The following is a 23,371-nucleotide window of genomic DNA, read 5'->3' on the forward strand; positions in this document are numbered from 1 at the left end:
TGATCTCAGTTTTGTGACTCTTCACCTCTTTTGGCATTGTGTTTCTCAGCTCCTATTAGGTACGAATCATAAACCCTAATTTTGTCTTTGATTTTTTTTTTTTGGGTGATTTTAGACACTCTGTAAGCCTTGATTTATTGTGTTTGTGTTTTCAAATTTAGTTTTCTTTCTCTCCATGTGTGTGTGTGTTTATTTCAATCTGCATCGTCCAACTTGTTGGCTTTGGTGGGTGAGTGTTGACTTTGAACTGTACAAATCTACTAGGTATCATTGTTAGCTATTGGGAATTTGTGTTTAGTAGTAGAGGAATATTAGTAGTGCTTAAAGCTTACTTGGGTTTTTAGTGAAATAGTAGTATTTTAACAATTCCAGAGTGGAGTTACCCTAAAACTTTGGAGACTCAGAGGACCTTAATTCGTAATTTACTATTTTAAACATTGTGTTTGGGATGATGGATTTATTGAAATGCTATCGGTTTTTCTTTTGATTGTAATTTGGAATGGACACGGGTTTTTGTTTAGATAATAGAATGGTTGAGGCAAATTTATTTTTATTTTTTTTTCCAGTGCTTTGGTTCATATTTTATGGTTGAAAAGGATGGGCTCCAATAGAATTATAAATATTTTTGTTTGATAGGCTATTCGGACGCTGATCTCAAAGGGTGCTGGATCTGGTACCTATCCAGGTAGTTAATTGAGTGAGTTTTGTCTTGCTAATCCTCATTTCTTTTTTACTTAGCAAAAATAAAAGATCTATATTTTTTCTTGTCGTTTATTAGGCCCCAATAAGTTGTTTCTATTGGTTAAGGCTCCCTGTTCTTTCAACCTGCCTCTGCATTTTCTTCCCAAACGTGATTTTAAATACAGCAAAAAGGTAACAATTCTCCTTTATTTATTTATTTATTTTGGGTTAAGTAAAAAGTGCAACAACAAAGCTATATAAATAGCATGCTTTTTTATCATTTTTTTTTTTTTTTTCTGTTGTATGGTGAGTCTACTTGCTTTCATGTGCATAAGACAGTTGTATTCTTGACATGATAGTGGATAGTCTTGATAAACTATTGTTCTCACTTTTCATTAATTGTAAATTTACTAGAGAGATTGCTATGTGCTATTGCTATGGGTGCTTCTAGCTAAATTCACTTATAGATTGCAGTAGAGTGTCCGATTTTAAGTAGGAAATAGGAAACTGTTATTGTCTCATATAAAATACTATTTCTTTTACCCTCTTGGAATTATGATTGTGCTGTGGAATGGACTGAATAATCTAATTGGAAAGCAGATTATTGGGTGTTTGAATTTCTGTAATGGTTTCTCAATTCTTGAAGTGAATTTCTTTGGATTTGTCAGTTGGTTTGTACCCAATTGGTTGTGTTGTTATAGCTGATAATTGGCTGTGGTGTCTGTTTGTCCGAGCTTATGTTACTCTGTTGTAGCTGACAGTACCAAAATATTTTAGAACCATGTTTCTTGACTTTGTATTTGTTTCTTAGTTCTGTGAATGCTTTCTATTTGTTCTTATTTGACTTTGTTTTGCTGAGTTATTGCATTATTCATCTTCAATACTTAATTACTATATGCTTTCTATTTGTTTTGTCAAATGGTAGAAAGAGAAGACAAGTCATAGCCCTAGTAGAATTGAATTATTTGACATCACCCATGTGCAAGCTAATGGGCAAGCAGTAAATGAACCAACACAAGATGCATTGGTATGAAATCTTCTAATTATATTAATATAGATAGTATATTTTTATTTGGTTTTGTTGCAAGTTATTTTTCTTTTTAGGTGGCATTGAGGAATCTTACTACTCAAGCAAATGAGGGGGCATTGCAAATATCTCAAGATCAAATGTTTGTGGAGGTGTTTGGACCTGAGCGTCATGGACAAGTTCGTGGCTAGGTTGGAGTCACTCCTACCAAGTTATGGGGTTTCTCTTCATCTAGAATGTATGATCTTGAGAAGCGACTCCAAGAATCTGAACAAAAACGCTTAGAATCTGAACACAAACGAATAGAGGTTGATGCAGAGTTGAAAGAAGAAGTAAAGCACCTCAAAAGCATGCTCGAACAACAAGCTATTCAAATGGCTGAACAAAGAAGATATTTTGAGGAACAACAAGCTAGTCAAATGGTAGAACAAAGAGCACATTATGACAATATGATGATGCAAATGTAATTGTAGGTTTGAGTTTAAAGATCAAAGAAAATGTAATTGTAGTAATATACCACTTTTGCTATACATCAATATCATAGTATATCATCTCCACAATTGTGAAATTTTTTTTATTTTTATTTTTTATGTGTGTATATATATATTTGTGCATGATTGTGTTTTTTTTTTTTTTTTTAAATTAAAATAAAATCTTATTTTGAGGATCAAGAGACCCCTTAAGTAACCTTATTTATCGAGGGTTGTAAATATAAATCTTTTAAACCTTGGTAAAAGGTTATTTAAGGGTCTCTTGACCCTCAAAATAAGATTAGAGCACTTGTTTTGAGGGCCATGAAGGCCTTCAAAATTTCCTTTTCGACGGTATATGTTTCGAAAGTTATCAAGGGTCAATTGGACTCTTAAAATAAATTTTTTCAAAGTTTTTTAATACTTTTTTTAAGGGTTTTGACCCTTGGAAAAAGTCAGATTTGTTGTAGTCTATATCTTTGGCATAAAGGGTTATAATTATTTTGTACAACCCTAACTTTGATGTTAAAATTATGAGTGCTGAAAGATTGGTCATAATCACTAGTAGCCGTGCAGTTCTATTGAAGCTAAAACAGAATGTGGAGGCTGAAGATAGGAGAGGATAGAAATGACCCTTACCTCTTTAGCACAAATAACTTTGCTGGAAGACAAACATGGGTGTTTGACCCTGAAGCTGGTACCTCAGAAGAGCGAGCTAAGGTTGAAGAGGCTCGCCAAAATTTCCACAAGAATAGACGTCAAGTCAGGGCCAGCAGTGATCTTCTATCGCGAATGCAGGTACGTACCCTTCTAGCTAGCCTCCTTGCTCTCCTCTTTCCAATCTATACTGATAGAGAAATGCTATGTCTACAACATTTCTACAACATTTTTACAACAAATCCTAAGTGGCAAGTTGTTACTGGTTGTTTTTGTTGGGGCAAAAAAGTAATCTTAGTGTTAGTTTTAAATTTGAACCAATAATAACTAACCACCCATGATTTGTTGTAAAAATGTTGTAAAAATGTTGTAGACGTAGCACCTCTCATACTGATATGGTTTTCTTTACCATCTTATTAACGGATTCTTTTAGGGTAATTTTTAATAAAAAAATTTTGAAAAATTTTGACATCACTTTTATAAAAATTATAAAAAATCATGAAAACATTTTTTTTTTTCTTATAAAGAGTTTCTAAAAATATGTCATAAATCATTACACTTAGCATTCATTAACTTTTCCTAAAAAAAATGGATAATCAACTAATTAAGTGCAAAACACTCATCAAAAGTTTTGCCACCAAGATCCTCAGCACATAAGCCAAAGAAACATGGTAGCATCTAAAAAGAATATTTTCTTTTTTTTTTTAAATCTCATAGATACGTTATCATTTCACACGAAAATATGTCCAACTCCAAGATTATTAAATTAGTCCTAACATAAATTTAGTTAGCCATAATTGAATATTCCTCAAGTCCATAAGGACCTTTAATTCCATATAGATATTGTTCATTTTGAAAAATCAATCATAAATATTAAATTTAAAATAAAACCCAATTTAAGAGAAAACCCCCTATTGATTACACCTAAAACTTAAGTAATCGTAATCATTTGATCACATCATCAAATTAAAACTTTGAACCTGCAACTGAATATCTTAATTTCATATGTAAACCTTAAATTTGAGATCAAAGTACTTTTTTTTTTTTTTTTTTTTTCTTTTGAAAGCGAACCTGATATTTATTTAAATGAAATTAGAATCTTCATACAGTGCTTGTGGTGTAGGTGGAGGAATATCCTCCAACCATATAACCTCATTCTCAACACTTTCTAGCAAATCTAGCTAGTGAGTGCGCTACAGCATTAGCTGAGCTACTCACACAACTAAATGACACATCCTGTAGACCCGAAATAATACAGCCTATATCTTCGTACAAGTGCCCCAGTCTGGAAAGGTTGGTACACATCCTGGAAGTAGGAATGATGGCGTTCATTACAGAGCAGTTATCTCCCTCAATAGTCACACTATGGAACCTCGAATCCACTGCAAACTCCACAGCCTTCCTGCAAGCAAGCACTTCGGCCTCCTCACTGTCAAACACCGCTGGTCCTTTAGCTGAGATGGACGCCATTACCTCCCCCGAATCATTTCTAATAACCGCTCCGAATCCCGACGCATGTAAATCGTGGAATATAGCGGCATCGAAGTTAAGCTTGAATCCGTTAGCTGCTGGTGGTCGCCATTGTGAACCTCTCGGGACTTAGATCATTAGAAGCCACAAATTGTTTTAATTGCTAATCATAAATTCATAATGTTTTCAATTCTTTGATTACTCTCAAATCTATATTAATTTTAGTCAATTAAAGTTACAAAAACCTAATTAGATGTACTGGTAACATATTATGGATCCAATTGTATTTAAAAATTACAAGAATGAAAAGCCCTAATTTAATGTAATAAATATATAATGCCTAATGATACAATTCGTTAGATCACCTTAACCCAAACATAATCTAACCTATGAGTTATGAATTTTAATTTGGATCCTTAGTTTTTTTTCCTTAAGCATCTAATTTAATGGTTTAACGTCCAGAAAACAAAAATCCCCTATTTATGCAGGAAACTTAAAATTTTAATTATTTAATAAAAATTTCATAGCCAAAAGCCCAAAACATAAAAAAGACAGCCTAACCCTAGCGTTGAAATCTCTCAAATATTCCTATCAAAGCACTAAGAATTAAACCATTAAAGAATAGGCTTGCCTTATATAAAACTTTAAGGTTATGTTTGATAACAATTTTTATTTTCTATCTTCAAAAACTTGTTTTGGGGAATATAAAGAAAAAATAATAATTTTCTTGTATTTTTAAAATCAAAAACATGTTTGGTTAGTTGAAATTAAAAAGATAATTTTCTGAAAAAAAAAAGAAAAAGAAAATACTAAAACATGTTATTACTAAGATTTGAATTCTAATGCTAACTCATTAAATAAGACAGATTCATTAAATTAAATGCGTGTTTTTATTGACTTTTGAAAATTAGAAATTGAAAACAACATTTTACATGTTTTTAATCATCAAACCAATGAATTAATTATTGATATGTGAGGCTTTAGATCATAAGGAGATTTGCAATTTTAATGATACAATAGATATAGACATGGTAACTTGAATATGCAAAGTGTTTGATGTGTTGGCATGCACCATATGATTAGGGACGGGGCCAGAATTTAGAATTAAGAGGGCGGCTTTATTATTGGTTGTGTGTAGTGATTTTGGTCTCTGACTTTGTTGCTACTTAGTCACTTAGTTGCTAGTTGTTAAAATTTTTTAAATGGTCAGATTGTTTGATTTAGGTAAAATTGGTTGACCAGGCTTAATTTTTTTTTTTAGTTTTACTATTGGTAATTTTTAATGTTGTACTAATTTTTTTGGGCTTGTATATTTCTTTTTTAGATTTTAGACTTATAAATTTTTAATGGTCTTTAAAATGAGGAAAATGTTTGAACTATAAACTTTTTTACAAATTACTAATAATGTAAGTGATGGACTCAAATGTGAACAAATAAGAATTTGTTGCCTTAATAGTTTGTAAAAATGATATAGAAAAATTTGTGACTATAATAATACTCTTAAAAGAATCAATAATATTTTTAAGGGGGCAAAAGTGTAATTTTTAAAATAAAATTGCTAAAATTAGTACCCATTTATATAATACTATTTAAAAAAAAAAATTTGGGGGGCCATTCCCCCCCCCCCCCCCCCCCCACAAGTCCAACCATGGCTCCGTCCATGCATGTGATACAGTTATACATTATGTTAAAATAAGTGTTATCTTCACAATATTTTCACAACACTTTTACAAAAAATCATATGTTGTAAGATATCATTAGTTCTAATTTGAATCTACAATTGAAATTATTTTTTTGGTCCACCAATAACAACATACACACCACACCACCAACGCACACCAAACACCAACGCACACAAAACACTATTTGTTTTTTAAGGGACAAAACACTACTAATATAGATGGGGAAGGTCATTAATTGTATGTCATTTTCTATTCTATTTTGTACAGACACAGCTGACCCTGAAAAGGAAAGCGCTTCTGTATTCAAAACATAGTTCATAAAAAATAGACACACGTTGTAGTGAGATAAATCATATTGTTGTAGTTCTTGATGTCGTAGTCACCCACTGAGTGTTTGATTTTAGCATCCAAATTGATTATTGAGTTCCGTATGACACCAAACAATCAGCATAGATCAAGTCGTTTTCGAGGAACAGCACCTGTCCTTTTTGTACTGCTTCTTGATTTGGTTTTGTGAATAAAATCTTCCAGTTCATCACAAAAAAATAATATATAATATATATTGTTACGTGCATGGAAGAAGAAAATAGAGTGGTATTGTTATCATCACTGTGCTCACTAGTAGCTGCGTGCAGTTTGATTGAAGCTAAAAAAGAATGTGGAGTCTGAAGATAGGAGAGGGCAGCAATGACCCTTACCTCTCTAGTACAAATAACTTTACCGGGAGACAAACGTGGGTGTTTGACCCTGAGGCTGGTACACCAGAAGAGCGAGCGTTGAAGAGGCTCGTCAAAATTTCTATAAGAATGGACATCAAGTCAAGGCCAGTAGTGATCTTCTCTGGCGAATGCAGGTACCCTCCTACCTCTCCTCTCTACCTCCTCCATCTGCACCAATATTGCTTTCTCTACGGTAAAAGTAGTAGTGATTTTTCTGTCACTACTCGTAACTATTATGGGTAGCAATATTTGCCATGATGAAAAGTTTATTTATTTATTTTTTGACAGGTACAATTTAGTATTTAGTATAAATAAATTTTCTTTGACAAGATTAATATATTGGTCAATTTTTGTATTGACATGCCTGACCCTTAATCAATCAAAAATGACCTGGTTCACTATCCATGTCAAGACAGGTTGACCCATTTTAACATGTTGTGCAACAAGGGAAACTCTAATATCAATTATTGTGATTTAGAGTTAGCAGAAGAGTATTCACAAGAACAATAAAATAAAACATTCACAAAAGACAACGATATTTAAAGTAGTTCGGCTAATTCCATGCTTACTTCCACGTTCAACCCCAACTAAAATATCCACTATCAACAGTATGAATTACAACAACATTAATCAACACTCACAACTCACACAAACAACATTCACAAATCTCATCAACATATATATAAACTCAAAAACTTAAAGTCCCAATACACCCAATAACTATCTCACACTAAAAAAATAAAATAAAAAAATAAAATAAAAAACTCTCAACACAACTAGATAATCTTTCAACCTCAAAAATCTACCAAACTTCTTTTCAAAGAAACTCACTCATGTTTATCTAAGAGCTTTTCACCTCTCCCCATATGGGAGGAACATGGGGCAAAAGTCACCAAACTCTTTGCAATGATGTCTACTTTTAAGGCTCCGAACGTATTCCTTAATGGACAAGGAATGCTCATTACTTCTACAATAAGGAATATTTTTCCTTTTATGTCAAAGAGAATCATTGTTTTTGGCACCAAGTAAATTTCTTGTCTTCTACTCCAGGAAAAGATCTTTCCTTTTACATCAAGGAAATCCAAACCAAAACTAATTAGGAATTTGATGCAATATTCAACATAATATGAAGCTGTGAGGGATTTCACAATTTGCTCCAATACCCTTGTCATGCCTTGGTTTATACCTTGTTTCTTCATCCTAGCATGTTATATTTACCTTATGCTTTGTAGCACTTTGTTTTGTCTTAGGATTGAGCTTCATTTTCTCATTCATCTTGCACCCCTTATGCATCATCATCATTATTCGTACCTTCATCCCTTGCCCTCTTTTATCCTTGACTCATTTGTCTATTCGTGTCAAAAAGGGGGAGAGTATACTTTAGAGTAGTATACCGGAGAGTTTTGTCATTTCTATATGACTCTTGTGCACATCCTTAGGGGGAGAAATTCTATTTCTCGTGCACATATGTAGGGGGAGAGATATTCCATGCGAGAGATGCATATACCAAGGGTAGAAGACATTGTGTTAATTAGAAAACTCTGTTCTATTTGTTTTCTTGTTAGCTTTATGGTGCTTTGAGTTATGCTTTGTTGTTCTCATCGCATCATGTTTGTATGTTGGGCATGCTTACTTCCTTATGCTATTGTACTTCATTGAATGCATGTTCGGATATGTTCGGATGATCATTTGCATTGCTATGTGATCATTGTAGTCATTTCTATATGACTGTTTTTGGTATGATTAAGTTGCTCATATGTTTCATAACATGTTTACTTGATCGCTTTTTACTTGTTACACTATACTTGTCATTTTATTATTTGTTTTACCTTGAGGATCTAATGTGTTTTGTACAAGTGTTTCAGGTTACAAATATATATGTTCCAAGTGCATCACAACTTCTCATAATTTTGAGGGAGAGAAACTTTAAGAACTTTTAGTTTATATTGTGCATTTTCTTTAGTACATCACTTTTGTACCTTTGCTTTGTAGCGTAGTACTGGTTGTTTAATGTTTTGCATTTTCTTTAAGTACATCACTCTTGTGCCCTAGTAGGATCTTATTCCTAGATGCATATATGTTTTGTGCATTGGTTGAGTGTTGGACATGCAAATAATACTTTGCATTTAAGTTTATTAGCTTGCATGTCCGGATGTTCATTCCATATGTGAATGAGCATTGTGGTCACTATTTTATAGTGATTGCTTGTATGGTCAAGCCATGGTTTATTGTTTTATTCCATTTTGCTTGATCGCATTGTGCTTGCTTCATATGCATTACAAGTTTTCTGCATACATTGATTAAATTGTGTTGTTGTGTTTCAAGAGATACTTGTTCTTATGATTCAAGAGCTTCACAAATTCTAGAGTTAGGTGTGAGTGAGTTTTGTTCAACTATTCCCAACTCACATGTTAAGTCTAGAATTTGTTTTAGGGTTTTGTCACAGAATAGCCAAAGGGGGAGATTGTAAGGTTGAATTTAATCAACCATCTTGTTGGCTTTATTCTGTGCCAAATTTGATTATAATTTAGCAATTAGTAACCCTGTGTTTAGGTGGGAATCATGTAAGGGTAGTGTGTGAAAGAGTGTGAAGAAATGCTCAAGACTGTATAGTGAAGTAGAGACTCGGAGCTGGATCTTACGGGTGGCTCGTGTCTTGCAAGCCGCCAAAAGATGCACACGAGTAAAGCATGCAGAGAAGCTAAACCGTCATGCTAGCTGTAGCACTACAGGACAAAAAATCTAGACTAGCCATTCAGTTAGCTCGCGGCTTGGACTCGCAACTTAGTCAAGTCGCGAGGCCAACTCACCAGTCCACTCTGTTATGGAAAAACTGACTCTTCACATTCCTTTCTCACTCCAGTATAAATACCCCTTATACCCACGAAATATTGAGAGCTTCCAGAGAGAATTTTGAGAGAGAAACCCTAGAGAAAAACAAAATTGACTTATCCACAATCTTTATATAGTGACTCTTCAAATTCCTAACTCTCACCCTCTCCATCGTTACATCTTTGAGAGGTTCTTTAACCAAATCCTTTTCTCACCTTACCCATATCTGTGAGAAGGCTTTTTGGTGCTTTAGGACGCAGTTTGGAAGGAACTAATTCATATTGGTTGATGCTATGGGTTATAGCGGAATCCGGTAAGCTAAAGAAGAAATAGGTTCGGCATAACCTCGTTAGAGAAGGAGCTTGGAGGGTTTAGATACACTGGATAGATTAGGCTTGGAGGGTCTTTTACTGTTCATGTATCCCAACTACATTTTTTAGTGGATTATTTACCGCTTGGAGGGCAGCGGAGAGATTTTACGCCGAGAGCTTCGGTTTCCTCTTCGATAACACTTCACTGTGTTGTCCTTGTGTTTGCATCTCTCTTTCTTAATCTTTATCATTTAATTTCTGCTGTGGATGTGATTTTATTTGATTTAGATTATGTTATCAATTCTGTTTTAGCTTGTTTACATTTTCCGCATGCACATTGTTTGTTGATAAGGTTGAATTAGTAATTTATTAATTGGGGGTCTAAACGTTCATAGGTGTTTTATACACATTTTGAACATTCAAAAGCTATTTAACCCATATAAATACATGCCATTTTAATACAATATTAATTTGAAGTGATTAAAATAATTAAAATGTTATATCGATAATTATTTAATTGAAGCTGTAAAGTTCCTAATCTTTCTATTCAAGACAAAGGAAACTCTCATTTCATTATATCTTCTTAAATGGTGTATTTTAAAATTTGGGTGGAACTTCAATGGGTAGAAATAAGAACTTTCGATTGTATTAGTACTTTAACCGTGTAATTATAAAATAGAATTTGTATGGAATTTTTTTTTTTTTAATAATTGTTATGCATATACAAAATACAAAAATATTTTAATAGTTTTGGTCCTATTCATTAAATGGATTGTATATATATGTTAATCCAATGCAACATGTTACTTGACGAGTTGAAATTGGTCATGTCATATTAACTTGCTTTTATAAATGGGTCATGTTAGATTTGAGTGACTTTGAAATGATAATTTAATAGTTTTGGGTTAGGGTTCACCTAACTATATAGCATTATACTCTATTCTCAACACAAACAAAGACAACCCGCCAATATGAATTGCGACCCATTAAGATAGAAATTGTTGACAAATCCTCCTTTCTTTAATTTGTTTAAATTATTGCAGTTTTTGAGAGCAAAAAACTTCAAAGAAACAATCCCGCAGGTAAATAGAGGATGGAGAGGAAATCACATATGAAAAGGCCACAACTGCATTGAGGAGGGCTATCAGTTTTTTTGCTACCTTGCAATCTAGTGATGGTCATTGGCCTACTGAAAATGATGGCCCCATGTTCTTCCTCCCTCGCTTTGTGAGTTGCATTTTAATTATCATTTTCCGAAATTGTGACCACCAGTTAAAATTATAGATATTGTTTTGGCAATTGTTTCTTTAAATAAATAAAAAAAACCATATATTAGTAGAGCTTTCTGTGATACAAAAATAAATCATTTGCAAAATAATAGCTATTGCTAAGGGTATTTATGGATGTATGTCTTCTAATTTGTAAATTATTTAGAAATATCTTCTAAACTACCATGCACCCTTGATATGATAGTCACTTCACAAGTACAAAATTCTTGTGAGGAGGGAAGAGAAGGTTAAGGCCAGAGTTCAAGTCTCCAAGAGGGAGTTTTACAGACATATATACTTAGATTATGCTATAATAGAATTTCTATATTATATAAAATAAAATAAAATAAATATCTTCTAAGATAGAAGATATTATAATTGGATAATGATGACATGCTTGTCAGTGAAATTAATTTGATTTTATGCTTAATTTCCACACAAAAATTGCAGGTAATATGTTTCTACATTACTGGTATAATAAAAAAGAAATCCTTCGTTACTTGTATAATCATCATGTATGTATTCTTTGAAGTTTTACATGAACTAATCGTAAATCCATGCAATGCATGAGAAAATGTAATATAATGTAAAATTTGTAGGTTAAAATAATGCATGTATTATTTAATAGTATTTTATATTTTTATAAGTTTTATGTAAGGGAACATATAATGTATTTTGTGTTCAACAAAAATAAATAAATAAATAAATATATATATATATATATATATATGAAAAATGTAATTTAACAAAAAGATTTAAATTACAAAATTATAATATTTTTTATATAAAAGAAGGAGATGTTATTAAAATGACTTTTTAAAAAATATATCATAATCGGTTGACTAATTTAACCATATCAAGAATTATTTTTTTTAAATGTACACATCAATTCCATGGAACACATGTAACACGTTACATTAATTTTAAATTATTATATAAGTTTAGAATTGTAGCATTTTTTTTCGAATATAAGTATAATGCATATATTATTGAAACTAGAATTTTAAGGCAATCTTTTAAATATTTAACATTTTTGTTGATTTTTTAGGGCCCATATATCTAATTTCTAATGCCTATTTTGTTTGTAATTTTTAGGCCAAAACTAAAGAGTTTGACCAAAATAGAATAAAATTTCATACTTTTTATCCCAAAAATCAAGAGAAAAAATAAAATAAAATTTGAGACCAAAACTGAAAATGTCAACTACAAAAAGAATTAATTTAAGGTTCAATTAGTCCAAAATGGATTGAATAGACCAAAGTGCACTAAAATGGATCGAAGGAAACCGAAATAGACTGAATTGGACCGAGTTAGACTAAAATGGACCAAATGGACTCAAATGGATAGAATGGATTGAAGTAAACCAAAATGGACCAAATAGACTAAAGTGAACCGAATTAACCGAAGTGGAAGGAATGGGCCGAAATGGACCAAAATGATACATTAATGTGATTCAAAGGAACATAGTAATAATAAATGCTAATCTTTAGCTTTTAGATATTATATAGATTTGTTACTTTTTTTCTAGTTCAAACTTCATGTCTATCAATTATGCTATAAATTTATCATATTTTAGAACAAAGATGGTGGATGGGGACTTCACATAGAAGGCCATAGCATCATGTTTTGCACAGCTCTTAGCTACATTTGTATGCGTATTCTTGGGGAAGAACCTGATGGTGGTAAGGACAATGCTTGTGCAAGAGCATGAAGGTGGATCCTTGACCATGGTAGTGTAACACACATACCTTCTTGGGGAAAGTTCTGGCTTTCGGTATGACAATTTCTTTACCAAGATTCACATCACATTAGAGTTATATACTAAAAATAATTGGCATTGTAAATTAGAATCTAATCACATTGCAGATACTAGGTGTGTTTGAATGGCTTGGAAGCAACCCAATGCCCCCAGAATTTTGGCTCCTTCCTTCATTTCTTCCCATGCATCCAGGTTTATACAATATCTAATTACTTATTCATTAAAAATCCTAAGAATTCTGCTGTATTTTAGATCTTTGTTCTATAATGTAACGCTTATGAAATAAATTAATGCAAGGTTGAAACAAGGTTAGCATGCCTCTGTCACTATATATAGAGGTTTTACTTTTCTCATACAATAAAACTAACTACATTGAATAAATATATAGTACTTATAGCTTGTCAACTGTTTGGTACCTAAAATGCAGCCAAAATGTGGATATACTATCAGTCGGTGTACATGGCTTTTTCATACTTATATGGGAAAAGATTTGTAGGGCCAATCATACCTCTTATTCTTCAATTAAGGGAGGAACTCTACACTCAACCCTACAGTGAAATTAATTGGTGAAAAATGTGTCATCTATGTGCAAATGTGAGTTTACCTTAATTTTTTGCTCATGATTAATAAATCTAACTGAGGTAATCCATGAATTCAATTTGTGCAAATAAAACCATGTTTGAATTGAAATTGACCACGAGTAGGAACGAAAGTAGGCGTAAGTGATCCGATGATGCTGATTGCTTGTGGATTGGCATATAGGATTTTCAAATTTCATCATATGCATTGATTTTTCGAAACTATAACTACAGGTGGATCTCTACCATCCCCATCCTTGGATACAAGATATGCTATGGGATAGTCTATACATATTTATTGAGTCTCTTCTTACTCGTTGGCCCTTCAATAGGTTAGTCAGAGAGAAAGCTCTTCAAGTAACAATGAAACACATTCATTATGAAGACGAGATCAGTCGATACATTACCATTGGAGTTGTGGAAAACGTAATGTGATTCCATATTCAAGAAAAGCAGTAGACATGACTAATTTAGTCAATACAAAATTACTCCTAATGCCCATTGCACTTAACAGGCGATATGTATGCTTGCTTGTTGGGTTGAAGATCCGGATGGGGATTATTTCAAGAAACATCTCGCTAGGGTGAAAGAATTCATATGGATTGCTGAAAAAAAAAAATAGTTTATATTGAACTATTGATGATGATATTACTTAAAAAAAAAAAAATTCTTTATAGAGCTAGTTATGTAACCAGTATACACTTATATATTTGAACTTATGTGTTGAAGGACATTGCAAGAAATAAAGGAATTGCTGACTATGATTTACGCCATCTGTATGCAGAGTTTTGGTAGTCAATTGTGGGATACTAGCTTCACTATTCAAGCTCTTCTTGCTAGTGATCTCATTAATGAAATTGGACCGGTATTGGCGAGAGGCATGACTTCATAAAAAAAATCTCAGGTTTGATTTTAGATTCTTAAAAATTTCATTATCCAGTATTGATTCAGAGTTATCATATCCCCCTTAAACATTGTAAAGGTCAGGGACAATCCTTCTGAAGACTTTAAAAGAATGTATCATCACATTTCAAAAGGTTCTTGGACTTTTTCTGATCAAGATCATGGATCACAAGTTTCTGATTGCACCGCACACAGTTTGAAGGTAACTAGCTCCATTTAGTGCTTGACTGAAATCTATTGTTACTCTTTGTCCATAATCACTTTTTTTGTCATCAAATTTTTATTTGCTTCACAGTGCTGCTTGCTTTTCTCAACAATGCCATCAGAGGTTGTTGGTGAAAAAATGGAACCTGAGAGGTTGTTTGATTTTGTAAATATTCTACTTTCCTTACAGGTGAGGTCCGTGAGGATTAACTTTCCCTAGCATTGTATTTTTATGAATACTTATTTTGCATGTATAGGCACAAATAGGTAATTTAATTAGGTTGCGTTTAGTTATTCTTGACCCAAAAGTGTCAACAACAAGAAATTACTTATCCAAATCTTGAGGGATTTTTTTTTCTTAAAGCTTCTTATCCAAAATTGTCTTTAGCTTTCACTATTTGCTTCTGTTATAAAAAATAATTTACACTCATAGCATTGTGAAACTCACTCTGAAGGAACTTTGTATAACATTTGTCTTTCGTTTTATTTTGTTATTATTATTATTATTATTATTTGGGTGGCTTGTTTCCTTCCTTAGTATTTCACTATGTTCATGTCATGCAGAGCAAAAATAGAGGTTTGCCAGCCTGGGAGCCTGCAAGAGCCGAGGATTGGTTAGATTTCAGTACCTTAACGTATTGGAATCATGTTGAAATATTCTTTTGGAAATACTTTTAAATTATCTATGTCGATAAATTGACACTTAATAGCTTTTTTTTTTGGGTTTTAAGACTTTAGATTTAAATGTATTAGAATTTCAATATGTAATGTTAGCAAACCATGATCAAAATGTTTAGTCTTGTTTTAGACTTGCTCAAAGTATGTTTAAATGTAAAGTTGGAATTGAGTGTACTACAGGATTTACTATGTAAATCTGCCTAGCTCGATTGATCGAAACTTGTGCAGATTATTTTTCTACAGAATTTTCCAACTCAGCCCAAGCCCGTTTGACGTGTAGGGTTTTATGTTTTGCCCTAGGTATAAAAAGGAAAACCCTAGCCATGTTTTTATGTGATTGCCGTAGTTGTTTATGCTATGTATGTGAATCTCTTGTAAGATCTAGATGTGTTTACCTTCACATATACTTAGGGTTATCAAGAATCAAGATTTTTGTCAAGAGCTTGATGATCATTCAGTTGCTGCATTAAGAGCTTAAAGATACACAAGCGGAAGTGCTTGTACTTGCTATGGATCTGAGAAAGAAGTAGTCTGTGGACTCGGAGCTATCACGTGGTCGTAGTAGTAAATTTCTTACTCGAGGTAGCAATAGGATGTTAGTGGTCTAAGTTGCTATTGTGTAAACTTCAATTCTTTCATAATGGATCTGTTTTACCTTAAGGATAGTTAGGTTAAATTCTCCCCAGATTTTTTATCGATTCGGTTTTCTTGGGTTATCATATCGTTGTGTTATTTATTTTTCGCATTGTTCAATGATATGATTTATCTGTATTAACCTAGATTTGCATAATTTACCTAAGTTAATCACTTGGCTAAATAACTAGGTTAATTTGTTTGTGTTTAAGGGGTCTAAAAACGTACACTTTTTCATAAGTAGAGTGGCTCTATTGGTGAAGAATGTGTGAGAGAGAGCCACTTAAGGTGGTTTGGTAATATTCAAAAGAAAGTGATTAATGGACCAATGAGAAAAAGTAGATTGATTGAAGTCGAAAGAACAAAAAGGGTAGCATATTTGTAACAAACTTAACCCAACTTATTAGATAAACCAGTTATGATAATTGATGGAATTCTGGTTAATGAAAAACCTATGGACAAATCCAAATGAAACAAAAAAAAATAAAATAAAACACACACACACCAAGGGTATCACCTATCCCAATAAAGTTTTTACTATTTAGAATTAAATGGTACAACTTAATGGGCCTTCAAGAGAATCAAAATTCCTAATCGAATTCTCATCCAATTGAAATCAATCAACAGGCATATGTTTATCAATCAAGATGTAGTTGAGATTTCAGAGACTACTAAAATAGTCATCGTATTGTCATGGATTTTCCAACACTAAACTAGCAAATAGAAGTAGTAAAACTCAACATGTCAATTAAAAAATACTAGAAAGTATGAAGAATAGAATGGCAAAAGAGAATATATGTGGCAATCTTGACTAGTACTCTATTATGGATCCATAGCTAACCTAGAAATTTTGGCAATAAGCCTAGGTTTTTTGTCGTAATATATATTTGTGGAAGTTTTACTCTCTCTACTTTTCTTTTTTCTCTCTCAGTTACTTAATCCCATAGAATTCTTGGAGGATATTGTTGTTGAGCATGAGTATGTTGAGTGCACTGCATCAACAGTCCAAGCTTTAGTTTTGTTTAAGAAGTTGCACCCAGGGCATTGGATGGAAGAGATTGATAGTTCCATTCGAAATGTTATTAGCTACATTGAAAACACACAACTGCCTGATGGTTCATGGTATGTTCGTCTACTAATTCACTAGATATGTTTGAATTATTACAAATTAATTACATGATGAATCTTTGCCACAGGTATGGAAGTTGGGGAATTTGTTTTATCTATGGTACATGGTTTGCACTAGGTGGATTGGCTCATTGGCTGCAGTTGATAAGACTTGCCACAATTGTCCTACTGTGCGCAAAGCAGTTGATTTTCTACTCAAAACACAAAAAGATAATGGCGGTTGGGGAGAGAGCTATCTTTTATGCCCAAACAAGGTAATGTTTCAAAATGGATTATGTTGTAAGCCTTTTTATTTTTCATCTTTTAATAATTAATATCTTTCATCATATATGTTAAATTATAAATATGAAACTAAAAAAAAAAAAATACATGTAGAATGAAAGATATCAAAAGCATGAAAGGAATTATCATGGTTCACACTTTAGCCTGACAACATAGGTTCACAGCGGAAAGCCTTTTTGTGATTACAATAAAACCTAAGTAAGGTATATATTATAACTTACACTAGGATAATCCTATGTACGTTTGTCGTCGATAATGCTAGAAGCAAGGACAGAACCATGTGGGGGCGCCTCCTGACCATAAGGAATAAAAAATTTTAGTAGTTATATGCGTCAAGTTAGATATTCGCATGCAACTTTGCCTCCCTTCATCAAATCAGCCCAAAGTTTTTTATCTGAATCCTTGTGCTTCTTCTTGTCTGCACTATCATACTGTAATGGTTGATTTGATGTTTGAATAGCAGAAATTCTCCTCTATTTTCTTCTTCTTCTTTGGCTTCGATTTCTCCACCACCTCGCTCCAATCCTCCTCTATTATTTTCTTCTTTCTTCTGCTACGAATTCTCCACCAGCACATTGTCTCATTGTCTCTTCAAAATGTCAAATACGCATGAGTAATGATAGAAACACATAAACTCCCACAACTTTTATCACAATTCACTAGTGGCAAATTGTGAGTTATGAAGATGTGGACCCACCATTTAACATTTACCATTCACAACTCACCACATGACGAACTGTGGTAAAAGTTGTGAGACTTTATGCGTCTCCAGCTTTACTTGACACACATATGAGATTTTCATTATTTTGTTTTGTCCAAAAGTCATCTACTAGATCTACACGTGGGATTCACTTCTCCACATCTTTTATTTTCCTACCTTTTTATCTTTTTATATATATATATATATATATATATTAATGAGGTGTGATAGGAATCTAAGTGTGTCTTGTGCAATATATTATTAAGTTAAATATATGAACTTATGGCTTAAAAAATAGATATATGAATTTACATTTTTTTAAATATCTTAAATAAAAGGACAGAGTTGTGATGAAGCACTTAAGCGTGATGGTGAAGCATTTAAGCGAGATGGTGAATTCTACATAGATAAATGGATTGTTTAAGTTGCTTATGCTTTGAATTGTAAAATTAGTAACTAATATTTTTCAAAATCAAATGATTGGATTTGTAAAGTTAATATTTTAATATTTTTTATATTTAATATATTTCTTTCAAAAAATAGAAGAAATATTGATAAATAAATAAAAGAAAAATGATAAAATGTCACTAATGAGGTGGCACAACAAAAATTTTACAAAATTAAATGTAAACACTTCCTTTATTATTATTATCTATATATATATATATATATATATAACCGAAACTTTTGAAGCTCCCACAATTTTCCACATCAGCACAATATTTAAATTAAATTAAATTTTCCACCTCATCACTATTTTTTTTTTCCAATGCAAATTAGAGTTCTAGCCAAATAAGGACACTCTCCCACCGCCTCTACTCTCTCCTATTTAAGAATTGCTTGCGTAGAAAACCTAAGCCCCAAAAACTATTCGCGGAGAAGATGATGTTTGAAGACCCTCACCACAAAGTGAATATTGAAACTGACATCTTTTTATAAAGGTTGGTCAATATCTTATATTTATATGTATGGCCGTTGGTCACCACTATTTTTTTATTATTTTTATTTTAAATTCTTTTTATTTTAGATTTTATGATTAGATCTGCTATTATCTTCTTTTGCCGCAACACAATTTTCTCCTTAAAACTTATTTTTCTTCAAGATTTTTTTTGAGGACGGCTCATGCTTCACAATTCACATATTCCACTTATGTATTGGACTCCTCTCCTTCTTCGGTCAATGCATCAAGGTTAGGGTTATTTGATTTGTTCAATAAAAATTATAGATTTATTGCTTTTTCTTATAAGTTTTTCAATTGTTGTTTTGTTTATTTAATTGCTGGGCCTGAATCTTTTAATTAAATCTTCAAATTTTTTTAACCTTTTAAAAGTTTTAATATTTTGAATTTTAACATTTAAAATGTAACTCATATTTCTCTAATATTTCTATGTTGTGTAGACATATTTTTTTTTGTTTATTATATTTCTCCATTGTGTAGTCACATAATTTTTGTTTTGTTTTAATAAATTCTTGGCTCAAAATCTTCTAATTGTTTGGTTTACATATGAATTTTTAAGTTCATTTTTTGTAATACATTTAATTGTCTGGCCAATTTCAATAGTAGAAAATCTATAATCATGGATTCCCTTCTTTCTATTGTATTTCTCTATTGCATATATATATATATATATTGTTTTATTTCAATACTTTTGAAGCTTTGAATCTTCTGATTTTTTTTTTAAAATTTTTTTTTGGCCTTTTGGAAGTTTTAACATCATAACTTTTGGGTTTTATTTTTTCTATTTTCAGAAATTATCTAGAAGTTTTCAATGAATATCCATGGATTATTCTTTTTAAGGGTAACCCATCTTTATCTTATATTTCTATTTCTAACTTTTTTTTCCTATATTTTTTCTTTAATTGTCTGTGTTTACGTCTCTTTTGTTTTTCTTATTTTTACTTTCATAGCGTATGTACATGTTGTGTATGTTCTTTGATTCTTTCTTTAATGATTTTTGTGTGAGTATGTGTCATCATATCTGGGTACTTAGGCAAAATCTATAAAGACTAAAGATGCTTCTTCTTTTTTCTTTTTCTTTTTTCTTTTTTTTTTGTAATGAATCCTGTGTTTTTCATGACTTTAGTGAGTCATATTCTTAATGATCGAAATGGTTTTGTTTGACGTGGATTTTTTTCATATTGGTTTCAAAGTTTATTTCTTGGCTTATATTATAGATTGTAATATATTTATTCATCAAACTGTTTAGTTGAGTTTGTTTTCGAAATTGTTTTCAGTGTTGGACATTTTCTTGAAGCATGTTGGTATCATATATTAAAATACTGTTAAGTTGATAATAATAATAATTATTATAATAATATAGTTTAATAAATGTCTGAGACGTATAGTTGTTAACAAATGTTTTAGCTATATGATTTTATTTTACAAATTCAATTTTGGTGTTGTAGTAAAATAAACAAATATTAAATTATATATTGTACTCAATACATTTCCCATGCATCGCACGGGTTAGCGACTAGTTATTATTATTATCAAACTCTCTATGCTTGATTGTATAGGAATATGTACCACTTGAAGGAAACCGGTCAAATTTGGTACAGACTGCATGGGCAATGATGGGTCTTATTCATGCTGGACAGGTTAGTCTGTTGCTCAAAAATGGGTCATTACATATTGATATTGTGTTATCATATGTTTTTCTTGAATAGTTCTAATAAATATTTTCTTGTAATAGGCTAAAATAGACCCGACACTGCTTCACCGCATAGCAAAGTTGATAATCAATTCTCAAATGGAAGATGGAGATTTTCCTCAACAGGTATCTTCTTATTTGTCGTAGCCTCAAATAACGAAAGAAGTAAAAAAGATACTAACAAGAAAAATGAAAATTGACATGAACACAAAGTTCATTTTTGCACTATGGAGAACAATTTTACCCTTGTCTAGTAAACTTTCCAGTAGTTTGCTCAGAAACCCAAGTAATTGAAGCTTGACTTTCTATTTTAGAATTCGGATAGAAAAGGGATAGAGTAATATTAAAACAATATGAAGTACTATATTAAGCTTGAATTTTACTTATAATACTTTCTAACCACTTATCACATGTTATGGCAGGAAAGCACTGGAGTCTTCTTCAAGAACTGCATGTTAAACTATGCAGCATATCGAAATATCTTCCCATTGTGGGCTCTTGCAGAATACCACAAGTGTATCCCATTGCCACCAAAAGTCATGTAACCAACCACTACAAGAGCAGCATAGGGAGTTGTTAATTCCTTATCTATTCTGTACTACCTACTTTTCTCTTAGTTCTTGCCCACCAACACTGTTTCTTTGCAGCTATTGATGTATGAAAGTTTATTACAGCCACCTGAATAATTTGGAATAACACATACAATATTATATTCTATTGTTGAATAATTATTAAGGACTATGTACCCGTTAGACCTCTACGTCTACTATGTTAAAACATTTGACCTATTATGAACTGACATATCGATTTGTAAAAATTTATTTAGATTTTGTTGTGCTCTTAGAAGAACACTTCGTCTGACATGGTAACAACACTACTCAAAAACAGGTCTATAGCTGCATTTTTGTGGTGGCATTTAAAAAAAAAAATGCCACTATAGCCAACCTCGTTTCTAACAAACACTGCTTAAAACCCTAACCTATAGCAGCGTTTTTAAAGCGCTACTGTAGGGGAGGTCTATAGCCACTTTTTAAAGGGATTTTAGCTATGATTTTGTGGATAGGGCCTATTGCAGCATTCAAAAAGCATGTATATAGGACCAACCGAAAATCTAAATAAAAAAAGGACCTATTACTATGATTTCGAAGCACCGCAATATGTCCTACCAAAAAAAAAATTAGTGGACCTTTTTTTTGAGAAACCAGTAAGAAAATTTTATTAAGCTAAATCAAATAATAAAACATCATCCAAATCACGTGAAAGGTCTTCCATCCACACATCAGTATCTATAGATACAACTGCTCGACGTGCAAGGGCATGAGCTAACTTATTGCCCTCGCGTTGAACATGAACAAAGTTATAGCAAGATAAAGAAGATGACAGTAATCTAGTTTCATCAATAATATGCCCATATGGAGTCTTAGACCGCTTTAAGGAATTAACAGCTTTGATTACTTGCAGAGAGTCGCCCTCCACCACAACCCGAAAAACGCTGATTTCCTTGGCAAAAAAGACTGCCCTGCAAGCAACTAGGGCCTCCACCATCACCGCCAAGCCAGGGAACCTGATCTTTTGGCTAAGCGTACTAATCACCAAGCCTGCCAAGTCTCTGACCACCACCCCTAAGCCGGCACTACCTTGCTCCTCAAAAACTGCCGCGTCAAAATTGATTTTGTACACACTTTCATCTGGCGGTGACCATTTAATCACTTCCCTAGGTACTGGCCGACGTAAGGGATGCTTCTGAACATCTCAGAATTCTCTCAAAAAATTTGAAGCTCTGTTCACCACGTCACCCACGTCCCAAACCGGTTGGAGCAATCTTTTTCTGTTCCTTCGCTCCCATATCGCCCAAGCTATCATGGAGAATAGAGCAACCTGAGAAGGGGTTGTGTTTTGCAGCAAGTACAAAATAGATCTTCAAAAGTCGAAAGTTTCTTAGTGCGAAGGAATGAAAAGGATTGAGTGGACATCCAAATCGACTTGACATCATCACACAGCCATAATGCATGGATACTATCCTCCACCTCGACTTCGCACAGCCCGCAATGACCATCAGTTGCTACACAACGCTTTACCAGATTTTTCTTTGTAGGCAGAGACTCACCAACAGCTCTCCAAACGAATTGGCGCACTCTGTTGGGTACTTCCATCCTCCAAACCCCTTTCCAGAGTCTTTTACTAGCTTCAGTACTAGATGAACTCGGCTGGTTTTGGGCTTGAGCAGCTACCAGGAGTCGATATGCCGAACGCACTGAGTAACTTCCATCCGGGGTATGAGGCCAGATCAGTAAATCAATGTTATGGTGCTCACTAAGGGGAATACTCTTAATACCATCAGCTTCCCATGGTAGAAAGTGTCTGTCAATGAGCTCAAAATCCCAAGTCTTAGTGCCTATAATGAATAAATCTTGGACTACATTCAAAGACTGATCTAGCCGAGGAGACAAAACCTTCCCACTCCCTGGAGAAGGAAGCCACCGATGCTGCCAAATCTGAATATCCTTCCCATCCCCAATCCTCCACAAAGCTCCATTAGAGATCACATCCCTGGCCAACATGATGCTTTTCCAAGTATAAGAACATCTTGGATTTTGAACAGCCTCAAAAATATCACCGGAAGGAAAATATTTAGCTCTAAAAACCCGATATAGTGAAGTCTCCTTTTCATGGTATAGACGCCACACCTGCTTCCCGAGCAAAGCATCATTGAAATGGCGTAAATCCCGAAACCCCAT

At 32.8% G+C, this 23,371-nt stretch overlaps 1 protein-coding gene, 1 long non-coding RNA gene and 1 pseudogene across 2 annotated transcripts; 2 read left to right on the plus strand and 1 right to left on the minus strand.

Annotated features, from left to right (window-relative positions):
• The first annotated feature begins 612 nt into the window (after positions 1–612).
• On the plus strand, positions 613–1,891 carry LOC126729207 (uncharacterized). The gene is made up of 4 exons (XR_007656540.1): positions 613–685; positions 779–873; positions 1,607–1,708; positions 1,786–1,891. It is a non-coding gene; the product is annotated as an uncharacterized LOC126729207 (long non-coding RNA).
• An 884-nt stretch (positions 1,892–2,775) lies between these two features.
• Positions 2,776–21,375, plus strand: LOC126727599 (beta-amyrin synthase-like; annotated as a pseudogene).
• LOC126728906 (uncharacterized) lies at positions 21,222–23,371 on the minus strand. The gene is made up of 3 exons (XM_050434657.1): positions 22,712–23,371; positions 21,876–22,376; positions 21,222–21,311 (listed from the first exon to the last, which is right to left on the minus strand). Exons 1-3 carry the CDS (start codon positions 23,369–23,371, stop codon positions 21,222–21,224), a joined length of 1,251 nt encoding a protein of 416 aa, XP_050290614.1.

The sequence above is a fragment of the Quercus robur genome, chromosome 5, assembly GCF_932294415.1.
Source record: "Quercus robur chromosome 5, dhQueRobu3.1, whole genome shotgun sequence".
Lineage (NCBI taxonomy): Eukaryota > Viridiplantae > Streptophyta > Magnoliopsida > Fagales > Fagaceae > Quercus > Quercus robur.